Genomic DNA, 20,647 nt, shown 5'->3' on the forward strand with positions numbered 1-20,647 from the left:
ACAGACACCTCACCTAAGAAGATACTATAGATGGCAAATAAGCATATTAAAAAAAGATGCTCCACATCATATGTCATCAGAGAAATGCAAATTAAAACAACAGTAAGATACTGCTACACACCTATTTGAATGGCCAAAACCTGGAACACTGACACCACCAAATGCTCGGGAGGATGTGGAGCAATAGAAATTCTCATGCAATGCTGGGGGGAGTGCAAAATAGTGTAGCCACTTTGGAAGACAGTTTGGCAGTTTCTTACAAAACTAAACATACTCTTATCATATGATCCAGCCATGGCTCTCCTTGGTCTTTACCCAAAGGAGTTAAAAACTTATATCCACACAAAAACCTGCAAAAGGATATTTATAGCAGCTTCCTTCATAATTGCCAGAACTTAGAACAACCAAGATGTTCTTCACTAGGTGAATGGATAAACTGTGGTATATCCAGACAGTGGAATATTATTCAGTGCTAAAAAGAAATGAGCTATCAAGCCGTGAAGAACATGGAGAAACCTTAAATGCATATTACTAAGTAAAAGAATCCAACCTGAAAAGGCTACATAACTTGTATGATTCCAACTATATGACAGTCTGGAAAAGGCAAAACTGTGGAGACAATAAAAAGATCAGTGGTCACCAGAGGTTGGGGGTAGGGGTAGATGAATAGGAAGAGCACAGAGGACTTTTAGGGCAATGAAAATGCTCTGTGTGGTATTATAATGATGGATACATGTCATTATGCATTTGTTCAGACCCACAGAATGTACAACACCAAGAGTGAACCCTAAGGTAAAATACGGATTTGGGGTGATTATGATGTAAATGGAGGTTCCTCCTTGGTAAAAAAAGTACTATTTGGGTGAGTGATGTTAATGATGGGGGAACCTATTTATGTGTGGGGGCAGGGAGTAGTATAAGGGAAATCTCTGTACCTCCCTCTCAATTTTGTTGTAAACCTAAAACTGATCTGAAAAAATAGTCTTAAAAAATGTATTTAGTTTGGAAGACGTTAAATATACATTTTTCCTATATAAATATCAGAGAACTTCTGGTCAAGATTTTACCTTAAAACCCTTAGGAAGAAGCAGCCCGTGGAGAAGACAGTCTCCCTAGGAAACCTCTCGCCTGGGCTGTTGCTGCTATTTGCAACAAAGGGGAAGGCGGTGATTATCCAAGGCTTGGGGTCAAGGCTCCAGCCATTCTCCCATCCGACCCCGTTCCTAATCCGCCATCCTTGATCCAAGGCTTGCATCTGCCCGGGGGTTCTTCACACTCTCTGTTGATGTGATTAGTGCCTTTTGTATGTACTTCCCCCTCTCCCCTATAGTTTCTCCTCTGAAACCCAAAGTTCTGTTTTCTTTGGGACATAAGAAAACGACTTCTTCCTTGATTTTTCTGAGCTGGTTATTTGAGATTTAGAATTAGACATAATTAGTAGTGAAAAATATCCTAAAAAGAAGCTTTAAAGAAACCAGTGTTATTTATAAAAGACAGTGTAGGCCAATTACTGAGAATACTTGGGTAACCCTCCTCAAACAGGACTAAGAGATGATTGACTCTTTGTGGCAGACTTTTTCAAATAGCATTCAGTCTGGAAACCCACTTTCTGCCAAGACCTACGTGTGTAGCCTCTACATCTGGTAAGGATTTCTTCATTGCTCTAGAACCAAAGCAGGGGCACTGTGAATGCTTGTGCCTCCCCTCCCTAATGGTAACTGTAAACGTTAGGAGCACGGTGTGCCAGCACCATGCAGAGAGCTGCTCATCTGTTACTCATTTAATCTTCACTATCACTATTTTCCAGGTGAGGCTTAGCAAAGTGAAGAAACTTGCCTAGAGTCACACAGTTTTTCAGGGGAGAGGGGTCAGATTTCAAACTCCTATCTGTACAACTTCAGGAATACTGGTTTTGGGAACTGTTTGGCTGTATTCTAGATGATTCCTTCTATTGTGTGTGTTGTCCTTTGCAGTGTTGTTCCCTTCAGCTGTCACTGAGGTTCATTAGCTAACCCTGTAAAACCTAGGCTAGCATTTGCCGTCAGTATGTGGTCAGGTAGGCAGGCAAGCAGCTGTAGAACCTTCTGAACAAGGCTCACTACTATTTGAGTGTGTAATGTGTGACATAAACATGATTGATTAATGTAGATATTCCTGAAATAGACTCATCCCAGAGAGAGGCAGGATGCTAATTTGTTCATTTATAGTTAGGAATATTCCTTTTCAACATCCAGATATCCAGCCTGGATTCAGTTTTTCTCAGGCAGGGAGCTGAATAAATAGCACCGAGTTAACCTCTGGCTCCCCTCCCCCAGGCAGTCTGTAGACCCTCTTTCTGACAGGTCAGTACACAGTGATCAGTTTCCTCTTTCTTGAAGGGGTGGAGGAGAGGTAGATTCTAGTCTGGCCTCCATGATGTTATACCTCCGATTTCTGCAGTTGGATTTGAGGATTCTTACATGTCGGTGATAACATGTAAAGAGGAGCTCGTGGGTTGGGTTATCCTACAGTCGGCTATTCTCGTTTTTTTATGGGTCAGTTCTTTCTAGTTTTACCTTCAGAGGCAATATTTCAGGGTTTCAGGATTGAATTGAGTCCTATTTTGTGCAATATTTCAAGGTATCATGAGGTTAATGGTTCTTATTAGAGATTACCTTAATGCTCTGAAATAGCTCTTTGGAAAAATGCAGTTTTAAAAATGCCTTCAAGAGTGTGTGTGTGTGTGTGTAAAATTGTAATTTCATAGCACAAACTTCTTAGAAAATCTTTTCTGTAGATGCTTAGAATTTATTGGGCATTTACTCACTGTCAGGCACTGCTTTAAGTCCTTTAAATAGCTCATTTAATCCAGACACTGTTTGTTGCCCAACACTATGGGTTTGGGAAAGAAGGACCTGAAATGGCTTAACCCTAGTGTGTGACTTGATTTTGGCATTCAGTTGGGGTAACATATGAAAGGCTTCTTGTAAATATCTGCTGTTTAAGTTGACTGAAGGGAAAATTAGGAACAGGTGAGGGGAGAAAAAGCTACTAGGACAGTGGGAATGATATATGGAGTACTTTGCCTGCTCTGGGAGAAGGACCAGGGGAAGCAGCTAGGAGCTTTGCCTCAGGGTAGATCTTGGTGCCATCTTGTGGGTGTATCTGGAAAGGACCAAGCAGACCCACACCAGCTTCTACTGGGATGCCTTGCAAAACCCCAGATTTCCATGCAACAATGATATAAAACTATAAGTCACATATCAGAACTCTGGTCTAGGAATCAGTGGATTGGATTGTGTCCCGTCCATCAGCAAGTCCTGATCACTTTGCCTCCAGAACACCTCAGATCCATCTGTGTCTCTCCATGGCAGCTACTGGGCCAAGCTGCCGTCCTCTCTTGCTTGGACTGCTATGGAAGCTTCCTTACTGGTCTCCTTGTCTCTACTCTCACCCTGCGGTTGTCCATTTGCTACAGGTAGCCAAACGGATCTTTTTAAAAAATAAATCAGATCATATCACTTCCTTGTATAAAATTCTCTAGTAGCTCTTCATGAAATTTAGAATAAAACCTGTGTTTCTTGTCCTGGCTTAGAAAGCTCTGCATCTGATAGCTCCTGCCTAGCTGTGACCTCCTCTCCTGCCCCTCTTTTCCTTCCTTTCCTCAAATGCTCCCGTTGTTTTCACCACAGGCCCGGTGCACCAGCTGTTCCCTCTGCTTGGTGCTCCTTCCCTTATTCCTTGTGTGGCTGGCTCCTTCTCCTTCAGATCTCGCCTTCCACATTGCCGCCTCAGAGAGGCCTTCCTTGATTCTAATTCAAAATAGCAACCCAGTTACTCTCCATCACGTCTCCCTGTTGTTCAGTAGAGATAATAACTGTCTTGTTTCTGTTGGATGCCCAGTGCCAAGGAAACCATTTAACACATAGTGGGTGCTGCAAAGATTTGTCAAATGGATGAATGCTGTTTTCCAGATTCTTGGTCTTATTTCAGCTAGATATAGGTTAGAGTCAAGGATTTTAGGTCTTTCCCTATGGAGCGTGAAAAGACCCTAGGAATTAAATCTCTGTGAATTGGGTCCCGTTTCCACCATTGCCACTTACTAGCTATTTAACTGCACTGCTCTGAGCTTCAGTTTCTTCCTCAGTAAAATGGAGTTAATGAGCTATCTTATTCATAGGGTAAGGACTAAATTGGATTTAAATATGATTGGAGGCAAACTATTTAGCACATAGTGGACATCTTCTTTCTCTGTTGAAACTTGATGCAACATGTTGTCATATTTACGTTTTTCCCTCCTGGTACTCAAGGACAGGGGCAGGCACTTGTTCTTTGCATGGCCAGTATCGAGCTCTGCTTGGCTTATAACACAGTAGTAGGTGGTCCACAAATGTCTAGATTAATTCTGACTCTTACCACCGAAGAACCGGTGTCTCCTGGCTCTTGTCCAGGCCATGTGCCTTTGATCAAGTTACCACTCTTTGCCCAGAGAGAGAGAGAGAGACGAGATGGCCACTGGCTGTACAGGGAAAGCCTGAACGGACAGCAATGGCCCAGGACTAAATCTGATTTACGTCTTTACTGTCATTGCTAGGATTGTATACAATTAATGTGAATTGATCCCAGTATAACTTTCTAATAAAGGGGATGTAGGAAAAAGACATAGATCACATGATTCTTTTGTAGTTCCTAGCGCTTAGGCTTTTCATGAGATATCTTCCTTCCTTTATGTTCATTAATGAAATAAAGTATATATGAAAATATTCTGAAAACTGGAAGTTCTGTATTACATACATGTATCTGTATAAGGTGGTATGAGTGTGATTTCTAGATAAATGATTGATTCAGAAAGATGAGCTGTTGAGTAAACATTCATTCAGAAATATTTTTTGAATGCCTGCCGTGTGTCAGGCACTGATTTGGGTATTGGAAATATAGCAATGAATAAAGCAGATAAATCCCTTTCTTCATAGAACTTACAGTCTAGTGGGAAAGAAGACAATAAAGAGAAAAAAAATATGTAGTGTGGCAAATGGTGACTAAGAGCTACAGAGAAGAAAACAAAGCAGGCAAAGGATAGGGAGGGTCAGGGGAGTCGAAATTTTAGACAGGTTGGAATTATATATCTCTTTCCTCTCCCACTCCTACTTGTGATCAGGATTCATAACATAGTTACTTTGCCTTCTAGTGTCACATCTAAATGATGTTGTCAGTTAGGCAAACAGGAAATCTGATATGTGGTTCATCAAAGCTTCTAATAATAATTTATTTCATGTTTCTGTCAGCCATATTCATAAAAAATTACTTTAAAATATTAAAATACAAATAGACATCATCCTTATCTGATATCCTAATTTTACAATCATTTTTTAAACAGTGGGTCTTTTTTTTTCAGAGTATTGTTTCCTTCCTTTCTTCCTTCCTTCCTAGGTTACATTGGTTTACAACATTATATAAATTTTAGGTGTACATCATTATATTTTGACTTCTGTATAGACTGCATCGTCTTCACCACCAAAAATCTAGTTGCCATCCATCACGTGTGTCCCTTTACCCCTTTCGTCCTCCCCTCACCCCCTACCCCTCTGGTAACCACCAATCTGTTTTCCATATCTATGTGTTTGTTTGTTTGTTTGTCTTCCATGTATGAGCAAAGTCATACGACAGCTGTCTTTCTCTATCTGACTTATTTTGCTTAGCATAATACCCTCAAGGTCCATCCATGTTGTTGCACATGGCAAGATTTTGTCTTTTTTATGGCTGAGTAGTATTCCATTATATAATACACATACACACACACACACACACACACACACACACACACATACACCACATCTTCTTTATCCTTTCATCCGTTGATGGACACTTGGGTTGCTTCCAAGTCTTGGCTATTGAGAATAATGTGGCTAATGTGGCAGTGAATGTAGGGGTACATATATCTTTTCTAATTAGTGTTTTCATGTTCTTTGGATAAATAGCCAGAAGTGGAATACCTGGATCATATGGTAATTCTATTTTTAATTTATTGGGAAATCTTCATACTATTTTCCATAGTGGCTACACCAGTTTGCATTCCTGCCAGCAATGATTCCTGGTGCCTCTGGGAGCATGGGCTGCCTGGGTTCTTGGGGCCTCCATTCATGGGCGTTACCTCAGTTCCTGGGGCCTCTGGCTGTAGGCATGGCTGCAGTTCCTGGAACCTCCGGTCTCAAGAGCTTCCGCCACCACTCCCCCGGTTCCACTACCTCCAGGAGGTCTAGTCCACTCACCTTCAGATGTATAGATGTGTGGATCTCTCAGGCGTTCTGGTGTGCTGTGCAGAGAGTCTTTTGTTGGTGTATGGATGTCCCACTGTTGGTAGCTTAGAAGGGAAAGACAAAGGGAACAACTCACTCTGCTGTGATGCTGACATCACTCTAAACAATAAATCTTAATAAATACACAAATATTTTAAAGTCCAAAAGCCTAAACTCAACGACTTGTATAATTACTGATATTAGCCTTTGAATATACTGTTGTTCCTATATTACCTAAAAATATCAGTTGCTTTTGGAGCTGAAAGATTAAATCAAAGCTATGTTATTAAAATTGATTTGAAAATGATGGCTACCTTCTAAATATTAATGTGAAAAACGGTTATTATTAGGAGGGCTGTGACCTGAAGCATTAGGTCAGTTTGATTTTGATTTTCATACACAAAGAAAGGATGAATACAAGAATTCCAGTAGGTCTGATCCCCTTTTCCAGAGAAGTTGGGAAGTTGTTTACTCTTTGAGGGCCCACTGCTGACGTCTGCTCACTGAGTAATGTCATCAGATTTCCTGGTGGTGGTTATTTTGGTGGGGGTAGTGGTGAGTAGTTGTCCAACTCTGCTGGGATACTGCTCAGTAGAGGTCCTGAGAGCCGGATGTACCCCATAGACAGGATGTAAGGTTAAAAAGCAATCTAGTTAAGTAAATAAATAGAATTGCTGAAACATTAATGTTTTAAAATGATATTGCTAAAATTCTACTAAGGCAAAATTCATAATCTTTAAAAAATTAATCTATAGCTTCTTTTATCTCTTAAAAATTAATGCAGTGGTGAGTTATTTTTATAAGTTGAGATCATAAAGTTATGCTGTCCTTTGTCTGTAAAAGTTAAGTTATTTCACCCACTGTTGTTGTAGATGGTGTACTCAGAGTTGTTTTCACAGGAGGGGTGAGGCTTTTGCCCTGAGCTATCTGTGCTTTTATCTTGTCCCTCAGTTTGTGACCAAAACTCTGTATACATATATATGTATTTTTTAAAATCACACTAGTCATTAACATTTTAAGTTATTAATTATTGCCTTTAACTTTATTTTTCTCATCCTGGATTCCTTAAGTTTGTACTGTTGACTTTTTCAAACAGTGATTTGAAAGCTAGTATATTTACTTAATTTTTGTTTCATAATAAAAAGATTTAAGACTTTGAATTTTGCCTCTGAGTAAAATTTAGCAGTGTCTTGTACGTTTTATTACATGAGATTCTCACTCACTTTTGTTATTTTCCAAGTGATCTGTAGGTATAGTTTGTATTTCCATTTCTGATACAGCAATTGCGTGAGTTAATATTTTAAAATTTTCCAGGGAAGGTGTATTTGTTGTTGTTTTTGTTTAAACTTATATTTTTAATTTATAGTTTGATTCCATTATGGTTGAAGAATAAAAAGTGTACAAGTTTTACTTTGAGGACTATGTTTTGAGGTTTTCCTTGTGACCTAGTATATCATATGTTTGTAAACTATTCATAAATTTTTTCTTTCTCTCCTTTCCGACTTTATTTTTTATCTACCTGACTCTTCACAGCAAATCTCATGAGTATCCTCTGTCAGAGGCTGCATGCCCCCTTCATGTAGAGGACACATGTGCTATCTAACCACTTCTTTATCTTGGGCAGTAGCAGCATCCCTCCTGGTGGTGTCTTTTCTGCTTTCTCTTTTGAAGCCTAGTGCCAGGGTTCATCACTTGGGGCTGAATTTCAGCCCCACATTCTCCCTCACTTGGGCTTCTTTGCGGAGTGCACAGAATGCCCAAAACCTTTCAGTTGCCCTGGGTTTGCCTCACATGTTATAGAGCGTCACAGTCCTGGGCTGGAACCCCAGCTGCCACTTGCTGGTTGTGTGGCCTTAAACAAGGCACATGGAACCTCAGTTTTCCCACTCTAAATTCTCACCGTGTTGCTTCAAAGACTGAGCGAGATGACACATGGTCAGCCCTTAGCACAGTGTGCAGTGTATGCTGAGCCCTCCACTGGCGCTATGATTATTATTACTCACTGGGGTTTGGTTATGACATTGTATTTATCTTTGTGTATTTTAGTGTTAAATTCTCAATAGATAAGCATTTATTGATACGCATTAAGCTCCTCTGTAAAATGAAAAGTGTTAACTATTTCTCAATGAGATTTCTTTGGCTCTGATGTCGCATGGTTCTGACTGCTGGATTTTGTTGTTTATGTGCCATTTTAGATGTAAACATGATTTCATAGTTCATCAGGGGAAGGATGGAAGTAGAATGGAAGGAACTCATGTTCATTCAATGTCTGATCTTTGGGGGCTCTTTTTATTATAATCTCATTTGATCTTCGTAACTAATGAGAAATTGAAGCTGAGGGAGGTTGAGTAATTCACTTGAAGTCACACACAGTTAAGAAAAGAAAAGCCAGGATCAGACTCGTTTTCTTTGTCCGTGCCTGCTCTCTGCCTTTCCTGGGGTTTATAAGGAGATCCCTGGGATTCCTCTGTCTAATAACTATTTAGTTTTTATGTAATTATTCTCTGGAGTAGAAATTTCACTTTCATCTCTGGCACTGTTTAGAGAGAGAAAATTTTAAGCAAGCTTATTTTTTTTTTCTTTCATTTTTAAGCAAATCTTTTTCTTACAGGTAGCAGTAGCTGATGTGGAATTTGGCCCCATGAGATTTCATCCACATCAACTCCAGGTAATACTGAACCATGCTGTAATTTTCACATGTTGATTTTCTTTAAAGAGGGGGAGGGAAAGGGCCTCAAGTTATACATTAAAAATAGTCTTCTATTTTAGATAATAGTATTGGATCAATGTTAAATTTCCTGAACTTGATAACAGTACTGTAATTATATAAGAGAATATACTTTTCTTAGAAATACACATTGAGATATTTAGAGATGAAGAAATATCTGCAACCTGCTTTTTTTTTTTTTTTTTTTAAAGATTTTATTTATTTATTTTTCCCCCAAAGCCCCAGTACATAGTTGTCTGTCATAGCTGCACATCCTTCTAGTTGCTGTATGTGGGACGCGGCCTCAGCATGGCTGGAGGAGTGGTGCCTCGGTGCGCACCCGGGATCCGAACCCGGGCCGCCGGCAGCGGAGCGCACGCACTCAACCGCTAAGCCACGGGGCCGGCCCCTGCAACCTGCTTTAAGAGATTCAGAAATAAAGAAAAGAATGTGTATTATTGTGTGTGTGTGTGTGTGTGTGTGTGTGTGTGGAGAGAGAGAAAGCAGAGGTGGCAAAACGTTAACAGTTGATGAAACTAGAAGATGGGTATGCTAGTGTTCGGTGTCATTCACAACTTTTCTATGGGTTTGAAATTTTCCAATATAAAAAAGTAAAAGCATAGTCTTCTCTCTGTTGCTGAATCAGCTCTATCACAGAGAAAATATCTATAAATTGTCTAATCCAAAATATTAGACAAAATAACCAATTGAAATTTAACTCCCAAGTTATTTGATGCTTCCTGCACACAAACCCCTGTTAACTATTATATTTTTTAAAAATACAAAAAGGACTGGCAGAAATGTGTGCTCTCTTAGTTCTGGGCATTTGTGGTATTTGTGCACTTGGGTAAACTTAGGGGAACTAAGCCTTACTGTCAGCTTAGAAGTCTCTTTGTCCTAGGCTGCCCCTCTCCTGCCTTACCACTGTTGCCTGCGTTAGTCAGTCTGGGTCTGAAGGGCCAGAGCAGTGTGCTCCTGAACCAGATCTGTTTGGTTGGGGGCCCTGGCTGCACAGGGGAGAGGCATCAGACCCAGGCCTCACCTGATCCGGGCCAGGCACGGGGACAGCCAGCCGTCGTCCTGGACAGTCACACAGAAGCTGCCTTTTGTACCTGGTGCTATTCCCGTGTCACTTAACTGGCAGGTTTTGAAGTGTAACATTTTGGTCTACTTTAAATCTCTCTTATAATCAAAGTAATTTTTTTTAACTTGGAGGAATTACATAAAAATCGGAATCAAAACATTTAAATACATTATTTAAAGTATTAAGTATTCTAGGAGTTTGACTGAAATATTAGTGTTTGCCATCTAAGGACTTACCTAGTTAACTTACTGTTAACTAAAATAAATATTTGTGTATTTTAATTGTTTTAGTTTCAAGATGGAATGCTTAATCAAGCCTTTGTTGAGTTCTGTCATTGGGCTTATGAGCAAAAGAAATAAATGTATGATCCATGTACTTGGACTTCCAGATTGAGAACAGATAGAATAGCACTGATTTCAGGGAGCTGAGTCCCTGAGTTATGTGTAGGTGAAGGATTTATATCAACAGATTGTTATGTTCACATCTGTGTACTTGCCTTGAAAATGCTTGGGAGTTTTCTATGGCTTTGTTAAGAAACAACAATTCTAACAACATCTCTTTTTTTTTTTTTTTTTTTTAAATGTGTTCATGCTTTTTTGATTCAGGTACTTTTAGTGTTTACCAAAGAAGATAACCAGTGTAATGGATTCTGTAGGGCATGTGAAAAAGCAGGGTTTAAATGTACAGTTACCAAGGAGGCTCAGGCTGTCCTTGCCTGTTTCCTGGACAAACATCATGACATCATCATCATAGACCACAGAAATCCCCGACAGCTGGATGCAGAGGCGCTGTGCAGGTAAGCCTGAGACTCAGGCTTCAACAGTCCCATTGGTATTTGTGACAGTAAATGCAGCCCAGAAATACATTAAGTTAAATTCAGTGTCTTTAAAGTTGCCTTCCATGCATGTAAAAGAAGCAAGACATTAGAACATCCTTGTTTCTAGGACTGATCTTTCTCTCTTTTGTTTTATTTTGCTTTGCTTAAAACAGTGAGAAAATATGAATGAGAACTATTAAGGGTTAAGATGAAACCGAAACCCAATATGTAATTAACCATAACTATCACCTCTATTTTACTGCAATGAGTTATTATAATTTTTCAGATTTTTTTTTTTTTTTTTGCTGAGGAAGATTTGCCCTGAGCTAACATCTGTTGCCAAACTTCCTCTTTTTTTTTTGGTTTGAGGAAGATTCGCCCTGAGCTAACATCTGTGCCAGTCTTCCTCTATTTTATACGTAGGTCACTGCCACAGTATGGCCACTGACAAGTGGTGTAGGTCTGCACCCAGGAACTGAACCTGGGCTGCTAAAGCAGAGCGTGCTGAACTTAACCACTAGGCCACAGGGCCAGCCCCTCCAGATTTTTTTCAGTTATAAAAAATTTGAAAATTGTTTTCTAATATTAGGTGAATGTGTCTTGTTTACAATACTTGCAGAATATCAATGTTATGAGAGAATTCTGGGTAGCAGACATAAATCTAAGAAAAGTGCTTTATAAAGAAAATTATCTGCTGCTGATGGAAGCAAGGCAAAGTGAAATACCCATTTCATTTAATAGAAAACTTTATTTTGGGGAAGACATTGTAATTTTAATATAAAACTTTATAACATATTAATTTTAAAGACATTTAAAATCTTTTTGGAGAGAGAAAAGATTTAAACCAAATATAATAAGAATTAAAAACTGAGATGACAAGAAAATGGCATCCTATCAAACGGGTGTTTGCAGGTACGTGGTGATTTCCTTGGTGGTGAGAGCCCACCCTTCAGGTAGTCAGACTCGGTGGTTTTCACCCAGGCATGATCCGCCTCCAGTAGATCTTCCCCTCTGGCCTTCTTCTAGCGCCTGCCATGCTGCCTGTGTTCCTCTCCTGTTTCTGTCTGGTTGATTGCAGTAAGCCATTGCCAGTGTAGCCCAGATTTGTTGACATATCATCTGGCCAGTTACCTGGCACATCCAGGAGGGATTGCAGCCCAAGAGATATGGAGAGAGCTCTGGCTCAGGTGGAAGGAGGCCTGGGTCCTACGCGTGGCTCTTCCCCTGATCAGCTGCTTGCCTTTGAGTAACCTCTGCCTTCTCTGGGGATCTGTTTTCTCAACTGTAAATTTTGAACACTTGGTTTCCAAGATCCTTTCTATCTCTAACATTTGATGGCTATCACTCAGAGGAAGGAAAGTTATATGGTGCTTGGTAGTCTTGGTGGGTTGCTGCACGGCAGAAGAAGTATCTAAGGAGGGCCAAAGAGCCCAAATAGAAAAGATGAGGGAGGGGGTGAAGTGCTGAGGAAAACTTGGCTTCTTTCCTGGTCTTGTCCAGGCCCATACGTAGTTACAGGTATGTGCTGGACAGTGGAAATTTGTACTCATAAAGATGACTCTTCTAGATCATCCTGTGTTGTAAAAGAAAGGTCAAGGGGCCAGCCTAGTGGCATAGTGGTTAAGTTCGCACGCTCCACCTCTGGCAGCCCAGGGGTCGCAGGTTTGGATCCTGGGCGTGAACTCACACACCACTCATCAAGCCATCTGTGGCAGGCGTCCCACATAAAGTGAGGAAGATGGGCACAGATGTTAGCCCAGGGCCAATCTTCCTCAGCAAAAAAGAGGAGGATTGGCAACAGGTGTTAGCTCAGGGCTGATCTTCCTCACCAAAAAAAAAAAAAGAAAAAAAAAAGGAAAGGTCAAGTTGTGGTAGTTATGCTCCACTTGTTTTTATTGTGGTGTAAAATATACATAACATAAAATAATGCTCCACTTTTTTTTTGTGAGGAAGATCAGCCCTGAGCTAACATCCATGCCAAATCCTCCTGCTTTTGCTGAGGAATATTGGCCCTGGGCTAACATCCATGCCCATCTTCCTCTACTTTATATGGGACATCTGCCACAGTGTGGCTTGATAAGCGGTGCATTGGTCCACACCCGGGATCCAAACCTGCGAACCCCGAGCCGCCGAAGTGAACTTAACAGCTACACCACCGGGCCAGCCCTATGCTCCACTTTTTAAGGGAGGAAAATGTACTGTTGTTATACATTTGGGGAATGTTCTAAACAGATAGGGGTAATACGTTCATCAAATTCATTTTTACTGATATGTAAATAAAAATTTATATAATATTAAAATAAAGAATGTGAACTGGGTTGTTTAATATTTGGTTTCCTTTTTTTTTTCTTTAAAACTGGTGGCTTTTATTTATTTGTTTATTCTTTATTGTGGTAACATTGGTTTAGAACATTATATAAATTTCAGGTGTACATCATTATACTTCTTTTTCTGCATATATTACATCATGTTCACCACCCAAAGACTAATTACAATCCATCACCACACACATGTGCCTAATCATCCCTTTCACCCTCTTCCCTCCCTCCCCCTCTGGTAACCACCAAACCAATTGCTGTCTCTGTGTTTGTTTGTTGTTGTTTTTATCTTCTACTTATGAGTGAGATCATATGGTATTTGACCTTCACCCTCTGACTTATTTCACTTTGCATTATACCCTCAGTGTCCATCCATGTTGTCACAAATGGCTGGATTTCATCTTTTCTTATGGTTGAGCAGTACTCCATTGTGTATATATACCACATCTTCTTTATCCATTCATCCCTTGACGGGAACTTAGGTTGCTTCCAAGTCTTGGCTGTTGTGAATAACGCTGCAGTGCACACAGGGGTGCGTGTATCTCTACTCATGCATCTTTTCGTGTTCTTTGGATAAACACCCAGCCATGGAATAGCTGGATTGTATGGTAGTTCTGTTCTTAATTTTTTGAGGAATCTCCATATTGTTTTCCATAGTGGCTGCACCAGTTTGCACTCCCACCAGCAGTGGATGAGAGTTCCCTTCTCTCCACATCCTCTCCAACACTTGTTGTTCCCTGTCTTGTTAATTATAGCCATTCTGACTGGAGTGAGGTGATATCTCATTGTAGTTTTGATTTGCATTTCCCTGATAGTTAATGATGTTGAACATCTTTTCATGTGCCTGTTGGCCATCCTTATATCTTCTTTGGAGAAATTTCTGTTCAGGTCTTTTGCCCATTTTTTATTGGGTTGTTAGTTTTTTTGTTTGTTGAGATGTTTGAGTTCTTTATATCTTTTGGATATTAACCCCTTATCAGATATATGGTTTGCAAATATCTTCTCCCAGTTGTTAGGTTGTCTTTTCGTTTTGTTGATGGTTTCCTTTGCTGTGCAGAAGCTTTTTAGTTTGATGTAGTCCCATTTGTTTATTTTTTTCTGTTGTTTCCCTTGCCTGGTCAGACATAGTACTTGAAAATATGTTGCTAAGACCGATGTCGAAGAGCGTACTGCCTGTATTTTCTTCTAGAAGCTTCATGGTTTCAGGTCTTAACATTCAAGTCTTTAATCCATTTTGAGTTAATTTTTGCGTGTGGTGTAAGATAATGGTCAACTTTCATTTTTTTGCACGTGGCTATCCAGTTTTCCCAACACTGTTTATTGAAGAGACTTTGCTTTCTCCATTGTGTGTTCTTGGCTCCCTTGTCGAAAATAGCTGTTGACAGATGTGTGGATTTATTTCTGGGCTCTCAATTCTGTTCCATTGATCTGTGTGTCTGTTTTTGTGCCAGTACCATGCTGTTTTGGTTACTGTAGCTTTGTGGTATATTTTGAAATCAAGGAGTGTGATACCTCCAGCTCTGTTCTTTTTTCTCAGGATTCCTTTGGCTATTCGGGGTCTTTTGTTGTTCCATATAAATCTTAGGATTCTGTGTTCTATTTCTGTGAAAAATGTTCTTGGAACTTTGATAGGTATTGCATTGACTCTATAGATTGCTTTATAAAGGAAGTATGGACATTTTAACTGTGCTAATTCTTCCAGTCCAAGAGCACAGAATATCTTTCCATTTCGTTGTGTCCTCTTCAATTTCTTTCAGCAATGTTTTATAGTTTTCAGTGTACAGATCTTTCACCTCTTTGGTTAAGTTTATTCCTAGATATTTTATTCTTTTTGTTGCGATTGTAAATTGGATTGTATTCTTAATTTCTCTTTCTGCTACTTTGTTGTTAGTGTATAGAAACACAACTGATTTTTGTATGTTGGTTTTGTATCCTGCAGCTTTACCATATTCATTTATTATTTCTAAAAGTTTTTTGGTGGATTCTTTCGGGTTTTCTCTATATAAAATCATGTCATCTGCAAATAGTGACAGTTTCACTTCTTTCTTTCCAATTTGGATCCTTTTATTTCTTTTTCTTCCCCGATTGCTCTGGCTAGGACTTCCAATACTGTGTTAAATAGGAGTGGTGAAAGTGGGCATCCTTGTGTGGTTCTTGTTCTTAGAGGGATAGGTTTCAGTTTTTCACCATTGAGAATGATATTAGCTGTGGGTTTGTCATAGATGGCCTTTATTATGTTGAGGTACTTTCCTTCTATACTCACTTAATTCCAAGTTTTTATCATAAATTATGCTGTATCTTGTCAAATGTTTTCTCTGCATCTATTGACATGATCATGTGATTTTTATTCTTCGTTATATTAATGTGGTGTATCATGTTGGTTGTTTTGCAGATGTTGAACCATCCCTACATCCCTGGAATAAATCCCACTTGATCATGTTATGTGGTCTTTTTAATGTATTGTTGTATTCAGTTTGCTAGTATTTTGTTGAAGATTTTTGCATCAAAGTTCATCAGTGATATTGGCCTGTAATTTTCTTTTCTTGTGTTGTCCTTGTCTGGTTTTGGTATCAGGGTAATGTTGGCTTTGTAGAATGAGTTAGGAAGCTTCCCCTCGTCTTCAATTTTTGGAAGAGTTTGAGAAGGATAGGTATTAAGTCTTCTTTGAATGTTTGGTAGAATTCGCCAGGGAAGCCGTCTGGTCCTAGACTTTTATTTTTGGGGAGGTTTTTGATTACTGTTTCGATCTCCTTACTGGTGATTGGTCCATGCAAATTCTCTATTTCTTCTTGATTCAGTTTTGGAAGGTTGTATGATTCTAAGAATTTATCCATTTCTTCTATATTATCCAATTTGTTGGCATATAGCTTTTCATAGTATTCTCTTATAATCTTTTGTATTTCTGAGGTGTCCGTTGTAATTTCTCCTCTTTCATTTCTGATTTTATTTATTTGAGCTTTCTCTCTTTTTCTTGGTGAGTCTAGCTAAAGGTTTTTCAATTTTGTTTATCTTTTCGAAGAACCAGCTCTTGGTTTCATTGATTTTTTTCTATTGTTTTTTTAGTTTCTATTTCATTTGTTTCTGCTCTGATTTCTATTATTTCCCTCTTTCTACTGATTTTGGGCTTTATTTGTTCTTGTTTTTCCAGTTCCTTTAGGTGCACTGTTAGATTATTTCAGATTTTTCTTGTTTGTTGAGGTAGGCCTGTATTGCTATAGACTTCCCTCTTAGAACAGCTTTTGCTGTATCCCATAAGTTCTGGCATGTTGTATTTTCATTTTCATTTATCTCCAGGTATTTTTTGATTTCTCCTTTGATTTCTTCATTGACCCAAACGTTGTTCAGTAGCATTTTGTTTAATCTCTGCATATTTGTGGCTTTTCTGATTTTCTTCCTGTAGTTGATTTCTAGTTTCATACCATTGTGGTCAGAAAAGATGCTTGGTATTATTTCTTTTTTTTACTTTTTTTTTTTTCTTTTTGTGAGGAAGATCAGCCCTGAGCTAACATCCGATACCAGTCCTCCTCTTTTTTTGCTGAGGAAGATTGGCCCTGGGCTAACATCCATGCCCATCTTCCTCTGCTTTATATGGGACGCCGCCACAGCATGGCTTGACAAGTGGTGCGTCAGTGCGCACCAGGGATCCGAACCTGTGAACCCCGGGCAGCCGCAGTGGAGCGTGTGCACTTAACCACTACACCACCAGGCTGACCCCAGTATTATTTCAATCTTCTTAAATTTATAGAGACTTGTTTTATGGCCTAATATGTGATCAGTCCTGGAGAATGTCCCATGTGCATTTGAAAAGAACGTGTATTCTTTGGTTTTTGGATGGAATGTTGTGTATATATCTACTGAGTCCATCTGGTCTAGTGTGTTGTTTAAGGCCAATGTTTCCTTATTGATCTTCTGTTTGGATGATCTATCCGTTGGTGTAAGTGGAGTGTTAAAAGTCTCCTACTATTTGTCTATTTCTCCTTTTATGTCTGTCAATTGCTTTATGTATTTAGGTGCACCTATGTTGGGTGCATAGATATTTACAAGTGTTATATCCTCTTGTTGGATTGTTCCCTTGATCCTTATGTAATAATGCCCTTCTTTGTCTCTTGTTACAGTTTTTGTTTTAAAATTTATTTTGTCTGATATAAGTATTGCTACCCCAGCTTTCTTTTCATTGCCATTTGCGTGGAGTACCTTTTCCATCCCTTCACTTTCAGTTTGTGAGTGTCTTTAGGTCTGAAGTGTGTCTCTTGTATGCAGCATATATATGGGTCTTGTTTTTTTATCCAGTCAGCTGCCCTTTGCCTTTTGATTGGAGTATTTAGTCCATTGACATTTAAAGTAGTAAATATATACCTTTTTAATAAGTATATACCTTTTTTAACTTTTTTTCTGGGTGGTTTAGTAGTTCTCTGTTCCCTTCTTCTTCTCTTGCTCTCTTCCCTTGTGGTTTGATGGCTTTCTTTAGTATTATGTTTGGGTTCCTTTCTCTTAATTTTTTGTGTATTTATTATACGTTTCTGGTTTGTGATTACCATGAGGTTCATATATAATAACCTACATATATAGTAGTCTATATTAAGTTGATGGTCTCTTTAGTTTGACCTCTTTCTAAAAGCTCTACTCTTTTACTCCTGTCCTCCTACATTTTATGTTTTTGATAACATATCTAACGTCTTTTTTATGCGTTTTTATCCATTACCCTCTTATCATGGAAATAGATAATTTTTTCCTACTTGTGGTCTTCTCTTTCCCCCTTAAATAAGTCCCTTTAGAATTTCTTGTAGGACTGGTTTCTTGGTGATAAACTCCTTTAATTTTTACTTGTCTGGGAAACTCTTTATCTCTCCTTCCATTCTGAATGATGACCTTGTTGGGTAGTGTATTCTTGGCTATAGGTTTTTTCCTTTTTTTTTTTTTGTGAAGAAGATCAGCCCTGAGTTAACATCCTTGCCAATCCTCCTTTTTTTTGCTGAGGAAGACTGGCCTTTATTGGCTAACATCTGTGCCTGTCTTCCTCCACTCTATATGGGACGCCGCCACAGCATGGCCTGACAAGCAGTGCATCATGGGCGCCTGGGATCTGAACCCGGGCCTCCAGCAGCGGAGTGTGTGCACTTAACCGCTACGCCACGGGGCCAGCCCCTAGGTTTTTTTCCTTTTAGCACTTTAAATATATTGTGCCACTCTCTTCTAGCCTGTAAGGTTTCTGCTGAGAAGTCAGCTGATAGCTTTATGGGGATTCCTTTGAATGTAACTTGTTGCCTTTCTCTTGTGGCTTTTAGGATTCTCTCTTTATCTTTTTTTTTTTTTTTTTTAAAGATTTTATTTATTTTATTTTTCCCCCCAAAGCCCCAGTGGATAGTTGTATGTCGTAGCTGCACATCCTTCTAGTTGCTGTATGTGGGACTCGGCCTCAGGATGAACGGAGAAGTGGTGCCTCGATGCGCACCCGGGATCCGAACCCGGGCCACCAGCATCGCAGCGCGCGCACTTAACCACCAAGCCACAGGGCCGGCCCTCTCTCTTTATCTTTAATTCTGGACATTTTAATTATGATGTGTCTTGGTCTGGGCCTCTTTGGGTTTATCTTGTTTGGTGCTCTCTGTGCTTCCTGTACCTGGATGTCTGTTTCCTTCCTTATGTTAGGAAAGTTTTCAGCTATTATTTCTTCAAATAGCTCTGCCCCTTCGTCTCTTTCTTCTCCCTCTGGGATACCTATAACATGGATGTTAGTGTCCTTGATGTTGTCCCAGATGTCCCTTAGACTGTCCTCACTCTTTTTAATTCTTTTTTCTTTTATCTGTTCAGCTTGGGTGATTTCCTCTAGCCTTTCGTTCAGCTCACTGATCTGTTCTTCTGTATCATCTACTCTGCTTTTGAGTCCCTCTAGTGAATTTTTCATTTCCAGGATTGTATTCTTCATTTCTGATTGCTTATTTTCCATTTCTTTGGTGATGTTCTCACTGAGTTCATCCATTCTTCTCCCAAGATCAGTGAGCATCCTTATGACTCTTTATTTGAACTCTTTGTCAGGTAGATTGCTCATTTCTGTTTCATTTAGTTCCTTTTCTGGGGTTTTGTCCTTTTCACTTACTTGGAACATATTCCTTTGCCTCCTGATTTTGCCTCTTTCTCTGTGCTTTATCTGTGTATTAGGTAGGTCAGCTATGTCTCCTGATCTTGGAGAGGTGACCTTATATAAGTGATGCCTTATGAGGCCCAGCAGTGTGCTTCCCTCTCATCACCAGTTCCAAATGTTCCAGGAGTGACCCTGTGTGGGCTACGTGTGTCCTTCTGTCGTGCCAGGGTTGCTCTTGCTGTAGGTGCCCAGGGAGGCTGAGCTGTCCCCCTGGCCAGCTGGTTGTAATGCTCAGCTGTGTGTGGTCGTTGTGGACCCTTCAGTCTCTTTATTAGGTTTGGGGAGCCCCAGCACAGTTGGCTGCAAGGTCTAATAGCACATTCCTGTTGCAGTTTTTCTGTTAAGTGAGTAGGCCCCCAGTGTGGCTGGTTTTAAGGCTTGGGGGCTTACAATTGCTATAGGCCTCTGGTCTGCAAGGCTCTTATCAGCTCTCTGAGGATTGGTGCACCCAGTTGTTTCAGACTTTAGAAAGTGGGGCCGATCCCCTATGTGGCTTTTTGAGGAGCGCAAGTCTTCTGCAGCTGACAAGCCCCACCACCCACAGAGCCACACACACTGTCAATGCAGACCTGCCCTGTGTGCCCCAACCCGCTGAAGCGGACCCAGTTGCCCCACGGCAGAAGCCCCACGCACTCCACACACTCTGCGCATCCCTTGTGCGTGCCCTGCCCAATGGAAGTGGACCCACTCACCAGGCTGCAGAGAATCCAGGCACCTATCCTGTGAGGTCCACAAGTTGCCTGAGGGCTTGTTGTTGGGTGGGGCCAGTCCCTAGGGCAGGCTGCTTGGTTTGGCTGAGCTGGATTAAATCAGTACTCTAGTGGGTGGGGCAGACCCTGGGCTAGCAGGCCAGGGGAAGAACTCCAATGGTGTCTGACAGCGTCTGTGTCAGCACACCTGTACCAGGTCATAACAATGGCCTCTGCCAATGTCTCAGTCCCTGGAGAGGTCTCACCTCTCACCGAGCTGCACCAAGAGCCTATCAGAGGAGTCTCTTCACCATAGGACTGTGCACTTTTCTTTCGGGTGATTTTAGGTTGCTTTCCGAAATGGGTGAATTTGTGCGTGGGCCCTTTAAGAGCTGGCTTTAATTTCTTTATGTCCCAGCTTTTCTGGGGGGTGTTCCCCATTGTTGTTAGTTGCCAGCAAAGCCAGATATTATGACACTCGTCTCGGTTGTGCTGGATCCAAAAAATGCTTATAGTGGCACTGCTCCCTGGTCAGGTCCCCCACTCCTCCAGGGAAGGCTGTGTACCTTTGGATTGCTCGAGTGGCCGTGAAGCCCTGTGGCTTGTGAAGGTGGC

General features: G+C 40.3%; 1 protein-coding gene across 6 annotated transcripts in view; it reads left to right on the forward strand.

The window, feature by feature from the left end:
* The window catches only part of PDE8A (phosphodiesterase 8A), a 150,049-nt gene that overhangs the window by 63,661 nt on the left and 65,741 nt on the right, over positions 1–20,647 (forward strand). For all 6 annotated transcript variants that reach the window (XR_015551638.1, XM_087429001.1, XM_087429004.1 and 3 more), the window contains exons 2-3: positions 8,887–8,943; positions 10,672–10,862. Coding sequence is in view for 5 of the 6 variants with exons in the window: in XM_087429001.1 (XP_087285127.1) it covers positions 8,887–8,943; positions 10,672–10,862 (248 nt within the window). In the remaining variant the exon portion in view is untranslated. The remainder of the gene's footprint in view (positions 1–8,886; positions 8,944–10,671; positions 10,863–20,647) is intronic.

The sequence above is a fragment of the Ceratotherium simum genome, chromosome 3 (assembly GCF_057802395.1).
Source record: "Ceratotherium simum simum isolate JZ-2026a chromosome 3, ASM5780239v1, whole genome shotgun sequence".
In the NCBI taxonomy this organism is placed as follows: domain Eukaryota; kingdom Metazoa; phylum Chordata; class Mammalia; order Perissodactyla; family Rhinocerotidae; genus Ceratotherium; species Ceratotherium simum.